The 19,226-nt window shown below is 36.4% G+C and overlaps 2 protein-coding genes across 2 annotated transcripts in view; one reads left to right on the top strand and one right to left on the bottom strand.

The window, feature by feature from the left end:
• pkd1l1 (polycystin 1 like 1, transient receptor potential channel interacting) overlaps nt 1–7,838 on the top strand; it is a 50,433-nt gene extending 42,595 nt beyond the window's left edge. The window contains exons 45-52 of the mRNA XM_030123044.1: nt 744–848; nt 1,926–2,066; nt 2,377–2,511; nt 3,380–3,586; nt 3,697–3,852; nt 5,491–5,655; nt 6,873–6,931; nt 7,410–7,838. Coding sequence (XP_029978904.1) covers nt 744–848; nt 1,926–2,066; nt 2,377–2,511; nt 3,380–3,586; nt 3,697–3,852; nt 5,491–5,655; nt 6,873–6,931; nt 7,410–7,710 — 1,269 coding nt within the window. The 3' untranslated portion in view covers nt 7,711–7,838. The remainder of the gene's footprint in view (nt 1–743; nt 849–1,925; nt 2,067–2,376; nt 2,512–3,379; nt 3,587–3,696; nt 3,853–5,490; nt 5,656–6,872; nt 6,932–7,409) is intronic.
• Nucleotides 7,839–9,240: 1,402 nt separating this feature from the next.
• Nucleotides 9,241–19,226, bottom strand: LOC115411106 (complement C1q-like protein 2). The gene is made up of 6 exons (XM_030123048.1): nt 19,142–19,226; nt 18,361–18,423; nt 14,557–14,598; nt 10,162–10,224; nt 9,854–9,982; nt 9,241–9,627 (listed from the first exon to the last, which is right to left on the bottom strand). Exons 1-6 carry the CDS (start codon nt 19,212–19,214, stop codon nt 9,347–9,349), a joined length of 651 nt encoding a protein of 216 aa, XP_029978908.1. The 5' UTR covers nt 19,215–19,226; the 3' UTR covers nt 9,241–9,346.

Raw genomic sequence — 19,226 nt, 5'->3', positions numbered from 1 at the left:
CGATTGCACAAAAACAGTGACCAAGGTTAAAATAGTTTTGGATTTTTCATAATAGTTTAGTTTTATTTAGTTTTGACTTTTTTTCTCTAATTCAGTTAATTTTATTAGTTTTTAGAGTAGGTATGCTCATTTTTATTAGTTATATGTTTTTTTCTAAATGCATAGTTTTAGCTTATTTTTCTTCTAAATGCTTAGTTTTAGTTTAGTTTTAGTTTGAATTTTTCATATCTTTTATCTTCCTCACCGTTGTATTCAAATAAATCCCACACAGGACTCTGCTGCTTTCTTCCAACTTTAGTCTCCATGTTGTCAGGTAGAGTGGGGACGAGAAGACGACTCTGAACGACAAGTGACAAGAAGTGACGGACCATGAAGTGCCGTATGGTGCCACCAGCTAAAATTGCTCAAGCAAAATAAATCGATTCATATCAATCCAACTCTGACAAAGACAAAAACTAAGGGAATTTTATCCATAATTTTTATACGTTTTAGTTAGTTTTGTAAATACACACAGTTTCAGTTAGTTATTGTTTTTTCTTTCAATTATAGTTTTTTATTTATTTCAGTTAAAGAAAATTTTATTTCAATTCTAGTTTTCGTCATTTCGTTTGTTTTCGTCAAAGATAACAACCTTGACATTGACCGAGTTACAGTCATCCAAATTGCACATGCACAGGGTGTCGGCGATGACACATTTGGTTTTAAAGACTTAAACTTCATAGGTTTCTCTTCCTCCTTTCTAGCTCCTGTTTCTCCTCCTCTCTCTGTTGCAACTCAGTCGTCAAGTGATCACTGTAGGACAGCAAGGCATGATGGGATACTGTAGAACACCCTGCAACTGGCTGGAAGTGAGTCCAAATCATATGCACAAACACAAACCTAAAATTCATAATTTTAACCCTTTATGGGGCACTCATAGACATAGTCTGAAATTCAAAATTCCATCCTTAGTGTGTTTTTGCAGGACATAACAAGACTTTATTGCTTTTGTGAAATTTTTCAAATTTTTTATTGTTATGTAGAAAATCAAGATGAATGAAGTTACCATATTTGGTTCCTCACCCATAAGTGGAAAACAAATAAACAAAAAAAATCTAAATAGTAAATCCTACTATATAATGCACGTTGTCCGTCCGATCGATGTTGCAGCACGGGAGCGTTTATACGGATTTTCCTCAGCCTTCACAGGCCCGATCGCTGCAAAACTCACCAAATGAATAGAAACATTACCTGACTATCTACTAGGCACAATTTTATGTCCGTATTCAAATGTTGTGAGGTATTCTGGGCGATTTTAGCCTCTCATGCTATCGTACAATGGCACCACGGGTACACTGCCGCTAGTGTAAACAATACAAGAAAACACATGATCAGTGACAGGAACATATTTTAGAACATCACTTTTAGAACGTTTCAACAACATAAGTGCTGATCCTTACACCTGTCCACATCCACATTATCCCTTTGAACATCATTCCTTACATTAGTACCATTACTTCATGGTACCTAACAAAGCAGGTACACTCACTGTTTATGCAGAGGTGGACCTTACAGACCCTGTAGACCACATTGGACCTGAGATTGTTGCCTCACTGTCCTCACTGTAACTGGTGCTGTCACTCTCTTGTAATATATGTGGAAATTACCAAAAATAGTCACTTGCCTGTTAAAGGGTCGAGCAAATAACAACAATTAACAGTGTTTGGGCTGGAATACGTGTCCATGGAGTGGACACACCCACACTCGGCCATTTCCACACAACAGTGTAAACAGGATCACTGTGTCCTGGCTGATACAACACATTACAGCTGTTAAACTAACACACATGTCAAATAAAATAAACAGTAAAAGTCTGTGAAGGTCAGAGTACACGGAGTAGTTTGTGGTTACACTTTCCTGCTCTTCTTCTGTATTTCTCTCTGTAGGTCAGTCTGCTCACTGCGGCCTCTGTGTACTTCAAACACTGCCTCTATTACTCCACTATGGTCACTGAAGCTGTGGAGCTGCTACAGAGACGCAACTACAAAGAGCATGTAGACGTCAGCCTCCTGGCGATGCAGCAACAAGTACGGAAGAAGAGATAAGGAGAGGCAGGGCAAGGACAGGGAGGAAGAGGGCGGGGAAACAAATATTTAACATCAACTCATACTTCAGTACATGTCCTGCTTTGTGTATTTCGTTTCATTCCCTGAAATCTGGAAAAGACAGTGTTGCTTTTGGAGTTTAATTGCTTTTAAAACTTTATTGTCTTTAATGCATTTCGTTAAAAAGTACTGTACATATTAAAAACTTTGAGGATGAGATAGCTTTATAGAAATCAGTGTTAATTATGATGTTAATGATTTACACTGATGTGCATGTGCTTTGTGTCTGCAGTATATACGGACTCTACGTGGCATTATTGTTTTCCTTCTTATCTTGAAGTGTGTGAGTGTGTTGAAGGTGAATAAGACATTGACTACATCTACGACACTCCTAACTCCAACACTCTCCACCCTCCTCTGGACAACGGTAAACTCATACAGTAACACCAAACACTACTGTTCTATTGTGTTCTTTTATTGTTTGCAGTGCATTATGCAGTACTCTTACTATTGTTATTACTGACATATGTTTATTCTGTTGTAGAATTTGTATTAATAAAATGACTTTGAATATTATGAAAAGTGGGTTATCTAAGTAAAATAACGGCATAATAACCTATCAATAATGTAATACAAAAGATAAAAGTTAAATTTTAAGAATATTAGGCCTCAGCTAATCATTTACACATGTACATTATGACTTTCAGATCACAGCGGATCTTACATAGGCCCAAAACATTTAGTAACAGGCAGAATACTGTTAAAATTGTACTTATTTTTCATAAGAAATTTCAGGTTGTACATGGTTATTTAGATTAGCCACATTTTTTGTGAAAGGACAGTCTATAAATGTAAATTTCATCATGTAATTTTACTTTTTCACACTAAAACAAAAAAGACAAATTTGTTCAATTTGAGTTGTCATTATTTCTAGGTTATGATAAGGTAAGATAAGATAAGATAAGATAAGATAAGATAAGATAAGATAAGATAAGATAAGATAAGATAAGATAAGATAAAATAAGACTTTATTAATCCCACCATGGGGAAATTTCACAGTTGACAGCAGCAACATGCAACACACAAGTGCAAGAGAAAGGCAATGAAAAATTAAACATTCTTAGAAATGTTAAATTTAAATTTTATTTACATATTTACATTTTGGTTGCACATATACATGGTGTGATATAGGGATGGGGGAGGATTACTGTGAACTATGAACTATGAACTTAGACATATGATATCTTCTAAACTTACTATGTTTAGAAAGTCAATAACACTTTGTTCTGTCTTAGATTTCAGGTCTGGTCTTGCTTTGGGCACTGTTTTGTGTAGGAAATCTGCTGTTTGTACAGAGCTCGTGGACCTTCAGCTCGTTTCCCCATACTCTGCTTTGTCCTCATCGACATCTGAAAACTGCCAGGAGCCTCCTCCTCTCAGGATGGGGTTTCCTTTACCATGGAGCTCTGTATCTGTTCTCCAGAGTAGTGTTTACAGCCGCTGTACGTATTCTGTCAATGAACTTGTTTCATCATCAGGTCTTAAGCAACTTAATTTTTGTGCTGGAGACAATCAGACAGAATGAAGATAACCAGGATTTTACTCCCCTTAGGTGGTCAGTGTGGTTTCCTCACTGGCCAGAAGGTCTTGGAGAAGAAGGAAAGACATCTTCACCACATCTGAAGTGGTCCGCTACATTAGGAAACAGCTTTCTGCTTTTACAGACCGGCGCAGACCAACTCATACTGATAATCCAATGGACGAGAGGGTGAGAAAGATGTTACTTAGCCCTTAATGAAACAGCAAAATGCCATTTTACACTCACCCTCAAAGACCTAACCAGCTGACCAATAGGATCTACTGATCTAAAACAATCAATAACTTTTAAACCAATCAATGCTTTTAAATAATTAAAGGAAAATGCAGTTTGTCAAATTTTCAGCTGCATCAGATATGTGTTTTCTGGACATTCAGAGACACTGTAGTGAATATAGAAACAGCATCATCTTCTACAAGACTGAGTCACCAGCAAATGTAGTTTGACAAATGATAGTAGTTGTAGATACTCATTTTTTATATTCGGTTAATTATATACAGCTCTGGAAAAAAAATAAGAGACCACTGCCAAATTATAACTTTCTCTGATTTTACCATTTATAGGCATGTGTTTGAGTAAAATGAACATTTTTGTTTTATTCTCTAAACTCCCGACAACATTTCTCCCAAATTCCAAATAAAAATATTGTTATTTAGAGCATGTATTTGCAGAACACGACACATGGTCAAAATAACAAAAAGATGCAGGTGTTTTCAGACCTCAAATAATGCAAAGAAAACAAGTTCATATTCATTTCTAAACAACACAGTACTAATGTTGTAACTTTGGAAAAGTTCAGGCATCAGTATTTGGTGGAATAACCCTGATTTTCAGTGACAGCTTTCACGTGTTTAGCCTCTGGATGACTTTATGCAGCTCCTGGTATAGAAATTCAAGAAGCTCAGCAATTTTCGATGGCTTGTGTCCGTCCGTCCATCTTCCTCTAGAAGTTTTCAAAGTGGGTTCAAGTCTGCAGATTGGTCTGGCCATGACAGGGTCTTCATCTGGTGGTCTGTCATCCACACCTTTATTGACCTAACTAAGTCCAGGAGCATTGTCCTGATAGAAAAACCAGTCCTCAGAGTTTGGGAACATTGTCAGAGCAGAAGTCGAGTAGTTTTCAATAGTTATTTTTGATTCCAATTACTTTTGCTGTACTAAAAGCACTGTTTTTGTCTATTGTAAGAAGACAGTGATGGTCACAGTAGTGGTTTTTATATTTCTCCTTCTTAAATAAGACATGGATCAGGTGTTTATTCAGCAGAATAAGGTGTGCTTGTGTTGGAATTCATCAGACACAGGAATGGAACAGCTGTCATACATGCTGATTTCACAGGAAATTGCAGTGGTCTCTTAATTTTTTCCAGAACTGTATTTTTCTCATGCGATGAATGTGCGACACATCCAGGGTGTACCTCGCCTTCGCTCATAGGTAGCTGGGATAGCCTCTAGCACCCCCATGACCCTCTCGAGAATAAATTGTTACTGAAGATGAATTATTGAATGAATATATTTTGCTAATTTCTTTAGTTTTTTTCTATTTTGACATAAGATCCTTTGAATTTACTCTGAGCTTTAATGAACATGGACAAGATTGGTTAATTAGATACAGGAAAATACCTGATTTTTTACAGAAATATAAAATAATATTATAATAAATAGTGATAAAACACTTAGGGAAGGTTAAATGTAGGGAAAGGTTCATTTGGATGTAGCTACAAAAACAGTTCTGTGTCTTTAAAGGTTAACCTGAGCTACTGATAGAGATCTCATGTGTTACTGGTTAAAAAACTGTTGTTTATTTTTCAGACTTATCACATGGAAGAGTTTGAAAGCTTGGTAGATGAACTGTTGTGCAGACTTAACACCCTCTCAGACAGTCTGCATCACACACTGCCCTCTAAATCCCACCGCTACAGGGAGGACCATCCTGCCATCTCATCTGTACAGGAGTCCTCCAAAATGGACACACAGGTACACCAGCATCATGTCAAATATGTACAAAAGACACTTAGACGTAAGTAAGTATGTCAGAGTGTCTGTTATAGGTAATAATATCCATCATAAGTGATACTGGGATACATATAGATTTGGAATAGATGGAGGAATATGCATTCTTTGAACTTTATTAGCCTACATATATGAATTCTAATGTAAAGCGGAATGTGACACTGAAAAAATATTTTTATGTTGTTAATGAAAGTTAGTGAGTTCAGTCTACAACTATTTTTCCATTCAGTTTCCAACTACAGAATAGGCTGCATGTGAAACCTCTGTCAATGTGCTACTTGTTGGCACTAAAATAAATAAGAATTCCTGTGTTGATGCTTATGTAACTATGCTTTTGAAGTTTTTCAGGGCTGCTAGGATATAGGGGAATAAATATACTCTGGCCCGTGAAGTTAGAATAAAATATTTGTACATTTTCTCATGAAATGACTGTAACAATGTGATTTATTCTTGATAGATAAAGTGTAACTGGGACTGGAGTATGTAATCATTGCACCAGGTCAGCAGTGATTACTGATGTATATAAACAGGAAGAAAAAGAGGAATGTGAAAACCAAATTATTTCAACTTTATGGACAACAGTGTATTTGAACGGATACAGAATATCTGAAAACACTACATATCCCATTACCTTGTGTTAGAGCCATAATGCAAATTAGTGTAAAATAGTTTAAATTTGTAAGGTACAATGTTTAAGTTGAAAGTTCAAAGAAATAACTGTTACCTAATTTGTAGCATTAATCTTTAATATGCTTGGTTATGAATATCTGCATTGTCTTACTTGTTAAAGCAGTAAGCTGCATCAGCCAGTAGGGGGGTCAGAGCGCAACATTCTTTGACCGTGACTACAAGGCTTTACTGATCTCCTGTAATGGATGAAAGATTCTTTATTTTTTGTAATATTTTTGTTGTAATGTGAACCATTTTCTTCAGTAAATAGTTCAAACTTTCAAAGAAGTCTCGCATCAATGACTCTAGCTCAAGAACTGGACACAAAACGGAGTTTTAAGAAACTGCACCTACACCTTGTGTTTGAAGACTTCTCTGCTATCAAATTGTTGCATAAATGTGTTAACTAAAATCACCGGAATGTAGGAAATGACATGTTTAATTCCCCACCACATGTGTCTCCATCAGTGTTTTAACAGAACGTACATTCTAACTGTCCATGTTTGTTTTAGGACTTCATGAAGACACACACGACAGAAAAAAGATCAACTACAACATCTCACCTACTCAGGTAATGATATACACATATATGCACATACACCTACACCTACACATACACACACATGTACACATACACTTACATTTACACATACATAAACATATACACATACACTTACATTTACACGTACATATACATTTACATATACATATACACATATATACACTTACATATACACATACACTTCCATATACACAGACATACACATGCATATACATATAAAAATGCATATACACAAACATATATGTATACATGTACATGTACATATACATATATGGGAACACCTCGTGGGTCCCCCCAGAAAAGCTGTAGGAGGTGTCTGGGGAGAGGGAAGTCTGGGCATCCCTGCTTAGACTGTTACCCCCGCGACCCGGCCCCAGATAAAGCAGAAGAAAATGGATGGATGGATGGATGGATGGATAGATATACATATACATATTCGAAGTTTCTTTCAAAGATGAGTATGAGACTTTATTTTCATTTCTACCAGGTCTGAGGTTGAAGATAAGATGTTGCAGGTACTACATCAAACAGACCATCAATGTGAAAAGTTCTTGTCTGACATCAGCTTCTCATCATTCGTTCATCAGCATGAAATAAAAACGGAAAAAACTACAAAAGACAGAAAACTGCAGACTTCTTTACAGGGACCAAGCCTGTTACCTGGTCCAGAATCAGCGTCCTATGTGCGGTTGTGGAAGTCTGCTCAAGCCATTCATTCAGAGGTAGTGGTGGAAGTGCTGGTCCATGAGGAACGAGGGACTGTAGACTCAGATAAGACCAATATGTAATCAGGAATTCTTAAGTAAATGTATAGCAGATAATTGTTTGAAATGTAAAGTGTCTCACAAAGTGTTGGAATCTAATACAAAGAAGAAATTTAAACATGTTTCTCCCTATATATGTTCACACAAATGCTTTTTTTTTTGGTTTGATTTCCTTTTTCCTCTTTTCTCTCTTTGACTCCATTTTGAATTAATTGGGCTGTTTAAATATTTTTAGTGTTTTTTTTTTTACCCCAGTAGAAAAAGAATTAATCTTGGCTGTTTGACCCCTTCCCACAAACAAAAGCTCTGTTCTCAGTAGAAATACACAGTATGAGTATAGTATATGAGTATGAGTATAATCTGTGCCTCTAATCTGACTTTTCCATTGTTACCATCCTCTTTGTTATCTTTAATCCCAACCACAAAAAAAATGCAAATGCACATTGATTTAGATTTTATTAGCACTCATATTTTTATAGTGTACATACAGTCAGATCCATATATATTTATGACAGAACAGTTATTAAGTAATTCAGGTGGTCTTTCAGCTTTAATTCAGGGATTTGACAAAAATATTACATTAACTATGTAGGAATTAAAATCATTTTAATCAAAGTCCCTCCATTTTCAGAGGCTCAAAAGTAATTGGACAAACTCAAATCATTCTAAATATGAGGATTGTCTTTAATACTTGGATGAAAATGATGCCTGAAGCTTAGAACCCGTGGACATCACCAAACACTTTCCTGTTTCTCTATAAATCTACTCTAAGTGGTATAGTTAGGAGTCATTATAAACAATGACTATGTTTACATGCACACTAATATTCCATTTTGAACTATTTCCATAAAGATAATGTCAGAATAAACTGTTTATATGACCAATAAAAATGATTATTTCTCTTATACTCCTGTTCATGTGTGCACACTTCATTAAAAATAGTACTTTTACACTAATGACAGAGGTTCCACTGTATGATCTCAGCCTCCTTACTTTGTTCTATCAAACATTTTCTGGGAAAAAAAGGGTGGCTTGTCAATATTTACTGGTATCCATGAATCTGCTGATACTCTGCTAATTCTGTATTTAACAGCAGGTGTGTTTCTCCCACTGAGCAGAAATGTGGACTTTTCTTTGGAGCGTCCATCTGTACTAGAGAGGATCTGTGTGTTTTCCTCAGGTGACCATAAACAGGTACCATGTGTCACAAACTGTGGTAGATGAACAGTAGGTTATCATGTCCAAAGAATCATCCTAAAACCTGAAGAATACATCCCACATGTCTGAATGGAAAAATACAAGTGGAATATGCTGTTTACATGACAGCTAAAATTTAGAATAAAAATGTCATATTAGTGCATCCAAGCGTACTCAGTGTATTCTATGTGAAGAATCATTTAGACCACATGTCCAGGTTCTAACTGAAGTTATCTCACAGCAATAAAACCAATATCATAACCCATGACTTGTTTATAAATTGTACAAATGTGTGTTGACATTAACTAGGGCAACCAACAGGATAATACAGTTATTAAGAAAACTGATGATGAAATTAAACTTTATTTCAACATGGAAATGCATGATGGTAGTTGTTTACAATACAGCAGTGTGAAGAAAAATGGCTTCACTGAATTCATTGTGGGTGTGAACAGCTTTCCAATCACACAGGAAAAAGCAGAAATCCACTGAATGTAGTATGATTATTATAATCATCAAATATAGCATGACCTGTACGTAGGACCAAGTAGACCACATCCCCTTTTTCCAGCTGAAGAACATATGCATTTGTAACCCTGATATTCCCAACACTTTTGATATCATCATTCAAAGCTATTTTCTTGTCATTGAGATAGAGTTTAACACCTAACCATGCATTCCTGTTGTTATTCATTGCAGAAAATCTGAAGTAGTAAACTCCTCGGGTTGGAGCAATGAAAATACCTGCATCGAAGGAGAAAATCAGTGAAAATCATCTCACACCTAAACTAAATAAATAATAAACACATTGCACATGAAGTAAAACAAATGAAACCTCAAGATATTAGATTATTCCAATATGAGTAAATATAGAAAATATGGAGAGATGATGAACAGATGGTGGTAATAATCAAATGGAAATAGAAAATCTAACAAACTGTTTCTGAGCTCAGGATCAGTAGAAACGTACCTGTGTTTGGGTTGTAGGCCTGGCCAAAGTTGGTGAAGACTTTAGTGAACTTCAGAGTGATGTCGGTATTAAATGGACCGATCCGTCCTGCATCAGTCAGAGCAAATGAGAACGCCACCTTTGGACGTTCTGAAAAAATATGGACAGACAGACGGACACAGAGTTGTTGTATGTAAACATTTAATTGAAAGGGATTGTGGCTCTTTCATAAAACTATTCATCGGTTTGCTGAAACTTTTTTCACATTTTGTCAGGTCCTCTGAAGTCTTCCTTTCTTTTTTTTTTTGTTTTTATGTTAAACAGTTTACCTGCATTCTCTCTCTTCAGTTCTTCCACCTCTGTTTCACTGGAGCTTAATCTGGACTCCAATACTGTGAGAACATTTTGTATCATTAATATAATGTAGATTTATTATTTATTTGAGTGATTACACGAGAAACTTACCTGTGCTCTTATTTTCACTGGCTGTTATCCTATCCCTCAGATCTGTAGAAAAGGACACATTTACCATGTAAAGCCATACACATGTATTTGATATATCAATAAGTCTAGGTGACTGTCGGAACAAATATTTTAATGACCTCAGTTCATACTTGTGCTTGAGCAGATATTTACCTGCATTCTCTCTCTTGAGTTCTTCCACCTCTGTTTGACTGCAGCTTAATCTGGTCTCCAAAACTGTAAGAACATCCATATGATAAAAGCCAAGTGGCATCTGTGTGTGTGTGTGTGTGTGTGTGTGTGTGTGTGTGTGTGTGTGTGTGTGTGTCAGGAATCACACAAAATCCAGAAAGAGCTGACTGCTGCAGTTTGGCATACTTATATATGTTTGGTCAAAGAAGACAGTAGTAAAGGCAACAAGTTAATAGGACCAACATTCTGGGAGATATTAATAATTTTGGAATACAGTAGCCTTACAATCATGTTGCTATGGCCAGAACACTTTGGCAGTGACTGCTGGATAAATGCGGTACAGCTTCGGTGACCAGGTGTCCTGCTTTGTGCGGGGCTGCACAGCATTATGACCATTGCTTCCATGACCCGCAAATCGAGACAACGTCCCGCATTTGATTGGCTCTTCCTCCAAATATGACTTTCATGTTATAGCGGAGACAGCACTATCACCATTGGCTGTGTCCGCTGTCAATCAACCAACATACAGGTGGGGTCAGGAGTCCACCAACCTGTCACCGGCTTCCTCCTGAGCTCCGCCCACTGACACACACAAAAACAAAGAAAAAAGCCCTAGACACCGACATGCAAATATGGAGGGAATGCACATACGTCACTTCCCCACTGGGCCACGCCCCTCTAAATCAGACTGAGCGGCAAAAACAAACCGGCTCAACATGGCGGAGCATAGCGGTGACTACAGCGACACTGGGAAAAATGTGGAATATAACATGAAATTAAAGACAATTGGACTCGACATGGACCCTTACAACTACCAAACAACAAGTGGTCCACGAACAGTGATATGTGGACAGAAATCACGCATCCTGACATTTATATGAACCTGATTTCAACACCAGGAAAATACCCAATGCAAAGGCTGAAAGCATACAAAAGACAAAGAGGTGTTGACGTCATCGTTACTTAGAGGATTACAGCTGGTGAGTGCTTTCAATTTAACATTCTATTGTTTTGGAAGTTTTCTGTCAGTGCAGACGTATTTTCTTGGCGGTGATTTCCAAGGTAAAGGCCCAGCAGTAGTGCTCACAGTTCACTACTGATTTACTGGAGTTGAACCCTTAGTATTGACCCAAGTGAGTGGATGATCCACTGGTACTGTGGAGATTTAAGTAGAGTTTACATCAAATACATGATACAACACAGCTACAACAGCTTTGTGCTAGAGTACCCCCTTATTTGGAAAACTAGGTTAGCCTCAGTTTAAGCTAGTTTACAAATTATGCAGAGCACAAGGTTCATAATCACACAACTGAAGACAAAAACGTTTCAGTTATGAAATATAGAACTAAATGACAGATGCTAACATTAAGAGCTTCACTAAGAAGTAACGTTAGCCAAAACGATATGTAATTTAAGGTATGATTTTACACAAGAATACAGCATAAATTAACGTTACCTGACACGAATCCAAGTTTCGTTGTCTGGATTCCAGTTATTTCTACGAATTGCAGCGATCCATCTGCTTCTGCTGTCTTTGGCTTTTGGTAGCCGCTAAAACGATAGCTCCGAGTGCTTTTTAAATCTATTTGTGCAATCAATGGCACAACAGCTCTTCCCATTTTCCAGATTGTTCTAAAGTTTTCGCAGTATTCTAGCCAAAGCCGCTACTCATCTCCCTCTTTCTGCCACTCAGTGGGCGGAACTGCGGTGACTTCCGCAAGCGGTGACGTCACGTGCATACCCTCTATTGGCGGAAATCATGGATACTCTGTGCAAAAACAGAAAATGCAACTACAGAAAAGACATCGGTGAAAGCGGTGGGGGATGATTCACAGAGGGTGTTCTGAGGAACTATGTCAAACTTATTTCTCCATCGCGCATGGAGGCGGGTATGACTTGAAGCCTCACACTCTATATATGTGATGTTTGGGTAGATTTGATCCATATTCCCTTTAACTATTTTTTTGGAGTTTTTCCCCACATGTGACATATCTACGCGTTCATGGGACTCAGCACAACTCTCACATCCAAAACTTTTTGAGATAGGATGTACGGTTATTGAATTATAACAATTTGTTTATTTTCATAATTTTTCCACTTTAGACTGCCATTTGACCCCCTTAACATGCTCCAAAACTCACCAAATTTGCCATGTATGTCATGGCTGGTGAACACTTTCATACAATATCAAAATTAACCCCTTGTGTGCCAAAATGGACTCTGTAGCGCCACCTATGTACTAAAAAACACACAAAATCTGCCCTAGCGGCCAGTAGGAATGTCACAAAAACATGAAACAAATGCCAAAATGTTGGTCTGATTGAGCCCGACAAATCATACACTGACACTCATGAGCTAACTCCAACAGGAAGTTGGCAATCTGCCTTTGAAAGTTACTCTACGTTTCTGCAATTACTGCTTAGTCATTTCAGACCTTTGAATAAAAAGTTATACCTCATTTAATTCCCACAAGTCTGCAGAATCCAAAAGTGAAAGAATTTTTCAGATACAACCTATGGTTATGGAATAATGGCGATTTTTTGAAGACTATGTTTACTTTTACTTTTAACAATGACAAAGTCCCTATAAAACTCTTCCTGGTGCACAGATGTACATGTCTGACCTTAGTGCAGTGGTTCATGTAGCTGCCTATGAAATATGAGGACCCAGGTTCAAATCCCAGACAATCCAATTTTTTTTAATTTTTTTTTTTCTTCTTTCTCCATTTTAAAACAGGTTTTACTGGATTGTATTTTGGATATTGGAAATTTTGCACACATTCAAAAGTACACTGAGTACATTTTTTCTAAATAAAACCCTAATTACCAATAATACAAAATTTCTATTACATAACTTCTTTTCATTTTTATGACCAAACACTCAACTGTTTGTACAATGTTTCTTCATTCAAAAGTACTCTTTCTCACAGACACACATGCTCACACAATAGGGTTTTTTCAAAATAAAAGCCTTAAATGTGAGAAATCATCACTTTAATGCTCAATTATTTATACAATTTCAATTCATTTTTCAAACTGATTCTTTCTCTCACATACAAAACAAATGCACATACACACAGTAGGGTTTCCAAAATAAAAGTCTCATTTTAAAGGTGATGGTGGTTTCAGCAGAGGGTCGCTGGTGTTCTGTACAGATGTAAGGAGGACAGACACTAAAGGATGGGAACTCCTATGGGGACGGAGAGGTGTGAGTGGAGCTGAGGTGTGGACATTCCCGGGACGCAGATCGCGGGGGAGGCGGAACGCCCGGTGCGAGGTCCCGCCCAATGCTGCTTGCAGCTTTAATTAAGTTTGGATTTTGAACTGAGAGACATGAGGTGACAAAATATGCTTTTGTTATGTTTGTGGGTATTTATTTTTTGACAAAATTCCTAATTCTGTTTTTATTACTCTTTTAAAATGCTAAATGTTTGACTGTTCTGTGTTTGGATGCACAAAGGTTTTAGGTCCAAGTAATTTCAGGTTGGCTGGAAGTGGAAACAGCTGTTAAAATGTTGTCAGTTATGCCTTTTTGTTTTATTGCACATAGATTAGTTTACCTTTGAGGGTTGAGAACATGTACTCAAAAAAAATAAGGTGATTCTCTAAAAGTGTTTAATTACAATATTTGAAACTTGAGTGTTCTTTTTCACTTTTTACAAGTAGATTTTTTGTTTTGTTTTTACAAGCAAAAAAAGTTGTTGAAACCTGTGCAAAAAAAAGCAAAGAAATAAATGCCCAGTGCAAAAATATGCATACTGTGTGCAATTAAATCAAATGGTTGTTATTCATATTTATAAGCTGGACAATAAGATGCACATTGTTTAAAAATGTAGACTTGGTTTCAGTGTTACGGTTATGTGTCCCACACAACCACACTCCTTGTCCCACATGTGACTCGTAAGCACCTGGTCACCCTAGGTACAGCATGCATGAATACACAACAGCATAAAAACTACCACATCTAGAACCTGTGGATCTCCACTGGTCAACACACTAGTTTTGTATCATTAATACAATGTAGATTTATTGCTGTTTTTATTTATTTGAGTGATTTCAGTCAAAACTTACCTGTGCTCTTATTTTCACTGGCTGTTATTCTAGACAGCAGATCTGTAGAAAAAGACACATTTACCATGTAAAGCCATTTATAGAATACATATATACATGTATTTGATAAATCATGCTCTCTGCTGAGTTCTTCCACCTCTGTTTCACTGGAGCTTAATCTGCTCTCCAATACTGTAAGAATATTTTAAATTAAAACACATTAGTTTCATAGTCTAACAAATATGGATTTACTTCATATCTATGCAGGGAGATATTTTCCTGTATTATCACTGTCATTTGGGCCTACGTCTCCAACAGTTCATCTGTGTGAGCTGCGTAAATTTTATAATTACTGTATTTATGATTTTGTTAATAGAATTTGTGAAGATGAGGATAACAAACATTTCTGAGTGTATAATATATGCCTCACCTGTTGTCTCTCGTTCCAGGTTCTCTATCTTGGTCTTGCTGTAACTCAGATCCACCTCTTGTTTTATCACCATGTCTCTCAGCTCCTTCAGCTCAGTCCAGATGTCAGGACTGATGTTTTTCTGTCTGTTGTCATTAATCTCAGACCGTTCGTCAGTTTCCTCTGCGAACTTGGATTCATCATATCCTCCATTCTTTTCTTGAGCCCATGTCCAGTTTAGACAGAGCAGAAAAACCAGGAAAACAACATTAACTCTGTGGAATCTCATCTCTGCACAAAACAACACACAGCTTGACATGAGTTGCTGAGTTTCCCTCTTTATATACATGTGAGGCAGGTCACTGAAATACAGCCTGAGAATTCAACAGATGTGTTCCATACCAAAATTAAAAAAAATGTTGGAGCTCAGAGCTGAATGTCCTGCTTTGTGTGTTTCATTTAACAGAGTAACTTCCCTGAAAACTGGAAAAGACAGTGTTACTTTTGGAGTTTAATCACTTTAAAAACTTTACTGTCTTTGCTGCATTTAAAAAAAAAAAACATGTTAATAACTTGAAAATGAGATAGCTTTTATAGATCAGTGTGGGGTTTAAATCTGACATTAATGATTTACACTGATGTGCATGTGCTTTGTGTCTGCAGTATATACGGACTCTTTGTGGCATTAATGTTTTCCTTCTTTTTTTGAAGTGTATGAGTGTGTTGAAGGTGAATAAGACACTGACTACGTCTACGACACTCCTAACTCCAACACTCTCCACTCTCCTCTGGACAACGGTAAACTCATACAGTAACACAAAACACTACTGTTCTATTGTGTTCTTTTATTGTTTGCAGTGTATTGTGCAGTACTCTTACTATTATTATTACTGACGTTTGTTTATTCTGTCGTAGAATTTGTATTAATAAAGTGACTTTGGATACTGTGAAAAGTGCTATACCAGGGATGTCAAACTCATTTTAGGTCAGGGGCCACATACAGCCCAGTTTGATCTCAGGAAGTAAAATAACAGCATAATAAACTATCAATAATAATCAATATATATGTTCACACAAATGCTATTTTTCTTTTTTTCTGCTTCTTTCATTTGTTTAATTTCCTTTTTCTCTTCTCTCTCCTTCTGACTTCATTATGAGTTAACTGGCTTGTATAAATATCATCCATTACCGTATATAATACTTTTCCTCCCGTAGAAAAAGAATTAATCTTGGCTGTTTGACCCCTTTCCACAAACAAAAGCTCTGCTCTCAGTAGAAATACACAGTATCAGTGTAGTATATGAGTATGAGTATAATCTGTGCCTCTAATCTGACTTTTCCATTGTTTCCATCCTCTTTGTTATCTTAAATCCCAACCCCAAAATACACATACACATTGATTTAGATTTAATTAGCACTCATATTTTTACAGTGTACATACAGTTAGATCCATATATATTTATGACAGAACAGTTATTAAGTAATTCAGATGGTCTTTCAGCTTTAATACAAGGAATTTTACAAAAATATTACATTACCCGTGTAGGAATTAAAATCATTTTAATCAAAGTCCCTCCATTTTCAGTGGCTCAAAAGTAATTGGACAAACTCAAATCATTCTAAATATGAGGACTGTCTTTAATACTTGGATGAAAATGATGCCTGAAGCTTAGAACCAGTGGACATCACCAAACACTTTCCTTTTTCTCTATAAATCTATTATAAGCGGTATAGTTAGGAGTCATTATAAAAAATGACTATGTTTACATGCACAGTAATATTCCAGTTTGAACTATTTCCATAAAGATAATGTCAGAATAAACTGTTTATATGACCAATAAAAATGATTATTTCTCTTATACTCCTGTTCATGTGTGCACACTTCATTAAAATTAGTACTTTTACACTAATGACAGAGGTTCCACTGTATGATCTCAGCCTCCTTACTTTGTTCTATCAAACATTTCCTGAAAAAAGGAGTGGCTTGTCAGTATTTGCTGGTATCCATGAATCTGCTGATACTCTGCTAATTCTGTATTTAACAGCAGGTGTGTTTCTCCCACTGAGCAGAAACATGGACTTTTCTTTGGAGCGTCCATCTGTACTAGAGAGGATCTGTGTGGTTTCCTCAGGTGACCATAAACAGGTACCATGTGTCACAAACTGTGGTAGATGAACAGTAGGTTATCATGTCCAAAGAATCATCCTAAAACCTGAAGAATACATCCCACATGTCTGAATGGAAAAATACAAGTGGAATATGCTGTTTACATGACAGCTAAAATTTAGAATAAAAATGTCATATTAGTGCATCCAAGCGTACTCAGTGTATTCTATGTGAAGAATCATTTAGACCACATGTCCAGGTTCTAACTGAAGTTATCTCACAGCAATAAAACCAATATCATAACCCATGACTTGTTTATAAATTGCACAAATGTGTGTTGACATTAACTAGAGCAACTAACAAGATAATACAGTTATGAAGAAAAATGATGATGAAATTAAACTTTATTTGAACATGGAAGTGCATGATGGTAGTTGTTTACAATACAGCAGTGTGAAGAAAAATGGCTTCACTGAATTCATTGTGGGTGTGAACAGCTTTCCAATCACACAGGAAAAAGCAGAAATCCACTGAAAGTAGTGACATTATAATTATGATCAAATATATCATAACCTACAGGTAGGACCAAGTAGACCACATCCCCCTTTTCCAGCTGAAAAATGAATGCATTTGTAGCCCTACCATACCAATTACTGTCTCTTCCATAGTTCCAAGATACTCTCTTGCCATTGAGATAGACTTGAACACCTAATGGTCCATTCACATTGGAATTCATTGCAGAGAATCTGAAGTAGTAAACTCCTCGGACTGGAGCAGTGAAAATACCTGCATCAAAGGAGAAAATCCATGAAAATCATCTCACACCTAAACTAAATAAATACTGAACACACTGCACATGAAGTAAAACAGATGAAATATGAAGACATTAGATTATTCCAATATGGATAAATATGGAGAGATGATGAGATGATGGTAGTAATAATCAAATGGAAATAGAAAATCTAACATTAAACTGTTTCTAAGCTCAGCATCAGTAGAAACGTACCTGTGTTTGGGTTGTAGGCCTGGCCAAAGTTGGTGAAGACTTTAGTGAACTTCAGAGTGATGTCGGTATTAAATGGACCGATCCGTCCTGCATCACTCAGACCAAATGAGAACGCCACCTTTGGACGTTCTGAAATAATATGGACAGACAGACGGACACAGAGTTATTGTATGTAAACATTTAAATAAAAGGGATTGTGGATCTTTCAAAAAACTATTCATCGGTTTGTTAAAACATTTTTCACATTTTGTCAGGTCCTCTGAGGTGTTTCTTTTATTTTTCTTTTAATGTTAAACAGTTTACCTGCATTCTCTCTCTTCAGTTCTTCCACCTCTGTTTCACTGGAGCTTAATCTGGCCTCCAATACTGTAAGAACATTTTGTATCATTAATATAATGTAGATTTATTACAGTTTTTATTTATTTGAGTGATTTCACTAAAAACTTACCTGTGCTCTTATTTTCACTGGCTGTTATTCTATCCCTCAGATCTGTAGAAAAGGACATATTTGCCATGTAAAGCAATTTATGTAATACATATATATGTATTTGATAAATCCTTAAGTCTGAGCGATTGTCAGAACAAATATTTTAGTGACCTCAGTTCATACTCATACTTGAGCAGATACTTGTGTTCTCTCTTTGGAGTTTTATGTTTGTACAGACAAATATTTACCTGTGTTCTCACTTTCAACATTATTCAATCTGGTCTGTAATAACTTACAGACTATAATATTACTGTTTAAAAAAAAAAAGAAACATATTAAGTCCTGTGTAAGATTTGTGTAGTTTACCTGCATTCTCTCTGCTGAGTTCTTCCACCTTTTTTTCACTGGAGCTTAAACTGGCCTCCAATGCTGTAAGAACATTTTATATTAAAACAAATTAGTTTTATCGTCTAATGAATATGGCTTTACTTCAGGGAGATATTTTCCTGTATTATCACGTTCATTTGGGCCTATGTCTCCAACAGTTCATCTGTGTGAGCTGCATAGATTTTACAATTACTTTATTTACAATTTTATTAATAGAATTTGTGAAGAAGAGGATAACCAAAATTTCTGAGTGTATAATATATGCATCACCTGTTGTCTCTCGTTCCAGGTTCTCTATCTTGGTCTTGCTGTAACTCAGATCCACCTCTTGTTTTATCACCATGTCTCTCAGCTC

Source organism: Sphaeramia orbicularis, chromosome 20, assembly GCF_902148855.1.
Source record: "Sphaeramia orbicularis chromosome 20, fSphaOr1.1, whole genome shotgun sequence".
Taxonomy (NCBI): Eukaryota; Metazoa; Chordata; class Actinopteri; order Kurtiformes; family Apogonidae; genus Sphaeramia; species Sphaeramia orbicularis.
Note: the sequence above shows the minus strand (reverse complement) of the source record. Positions and strands in the feature narration are given on the sequence as shown.

Bases quoted from the DNA above. Each gene is read 5' to 3' on its own strand.
- LOC115411106 (XM_030123048.1), bottom strand. From the start codon at position 19,214: ATGGTGATAAAACAAGAGGTGGATCTGAGTTACAGCAAGACCAAGATA. The intron at 10,225-14,556 runs GTAAGTTTTGAC...ATGTTCTCACAG, and splicing joins CAGTGAAAATAAGAGCACAG to TATTGGAGTCCAGATTAAGC. The intron at 9,628-9,853 runs GTACGTTTCTAC...CCTTCGATGCAG, and splicing joins GGCCTACAACCCAAACACAG to GTATTTTCATTGCTCCAACC.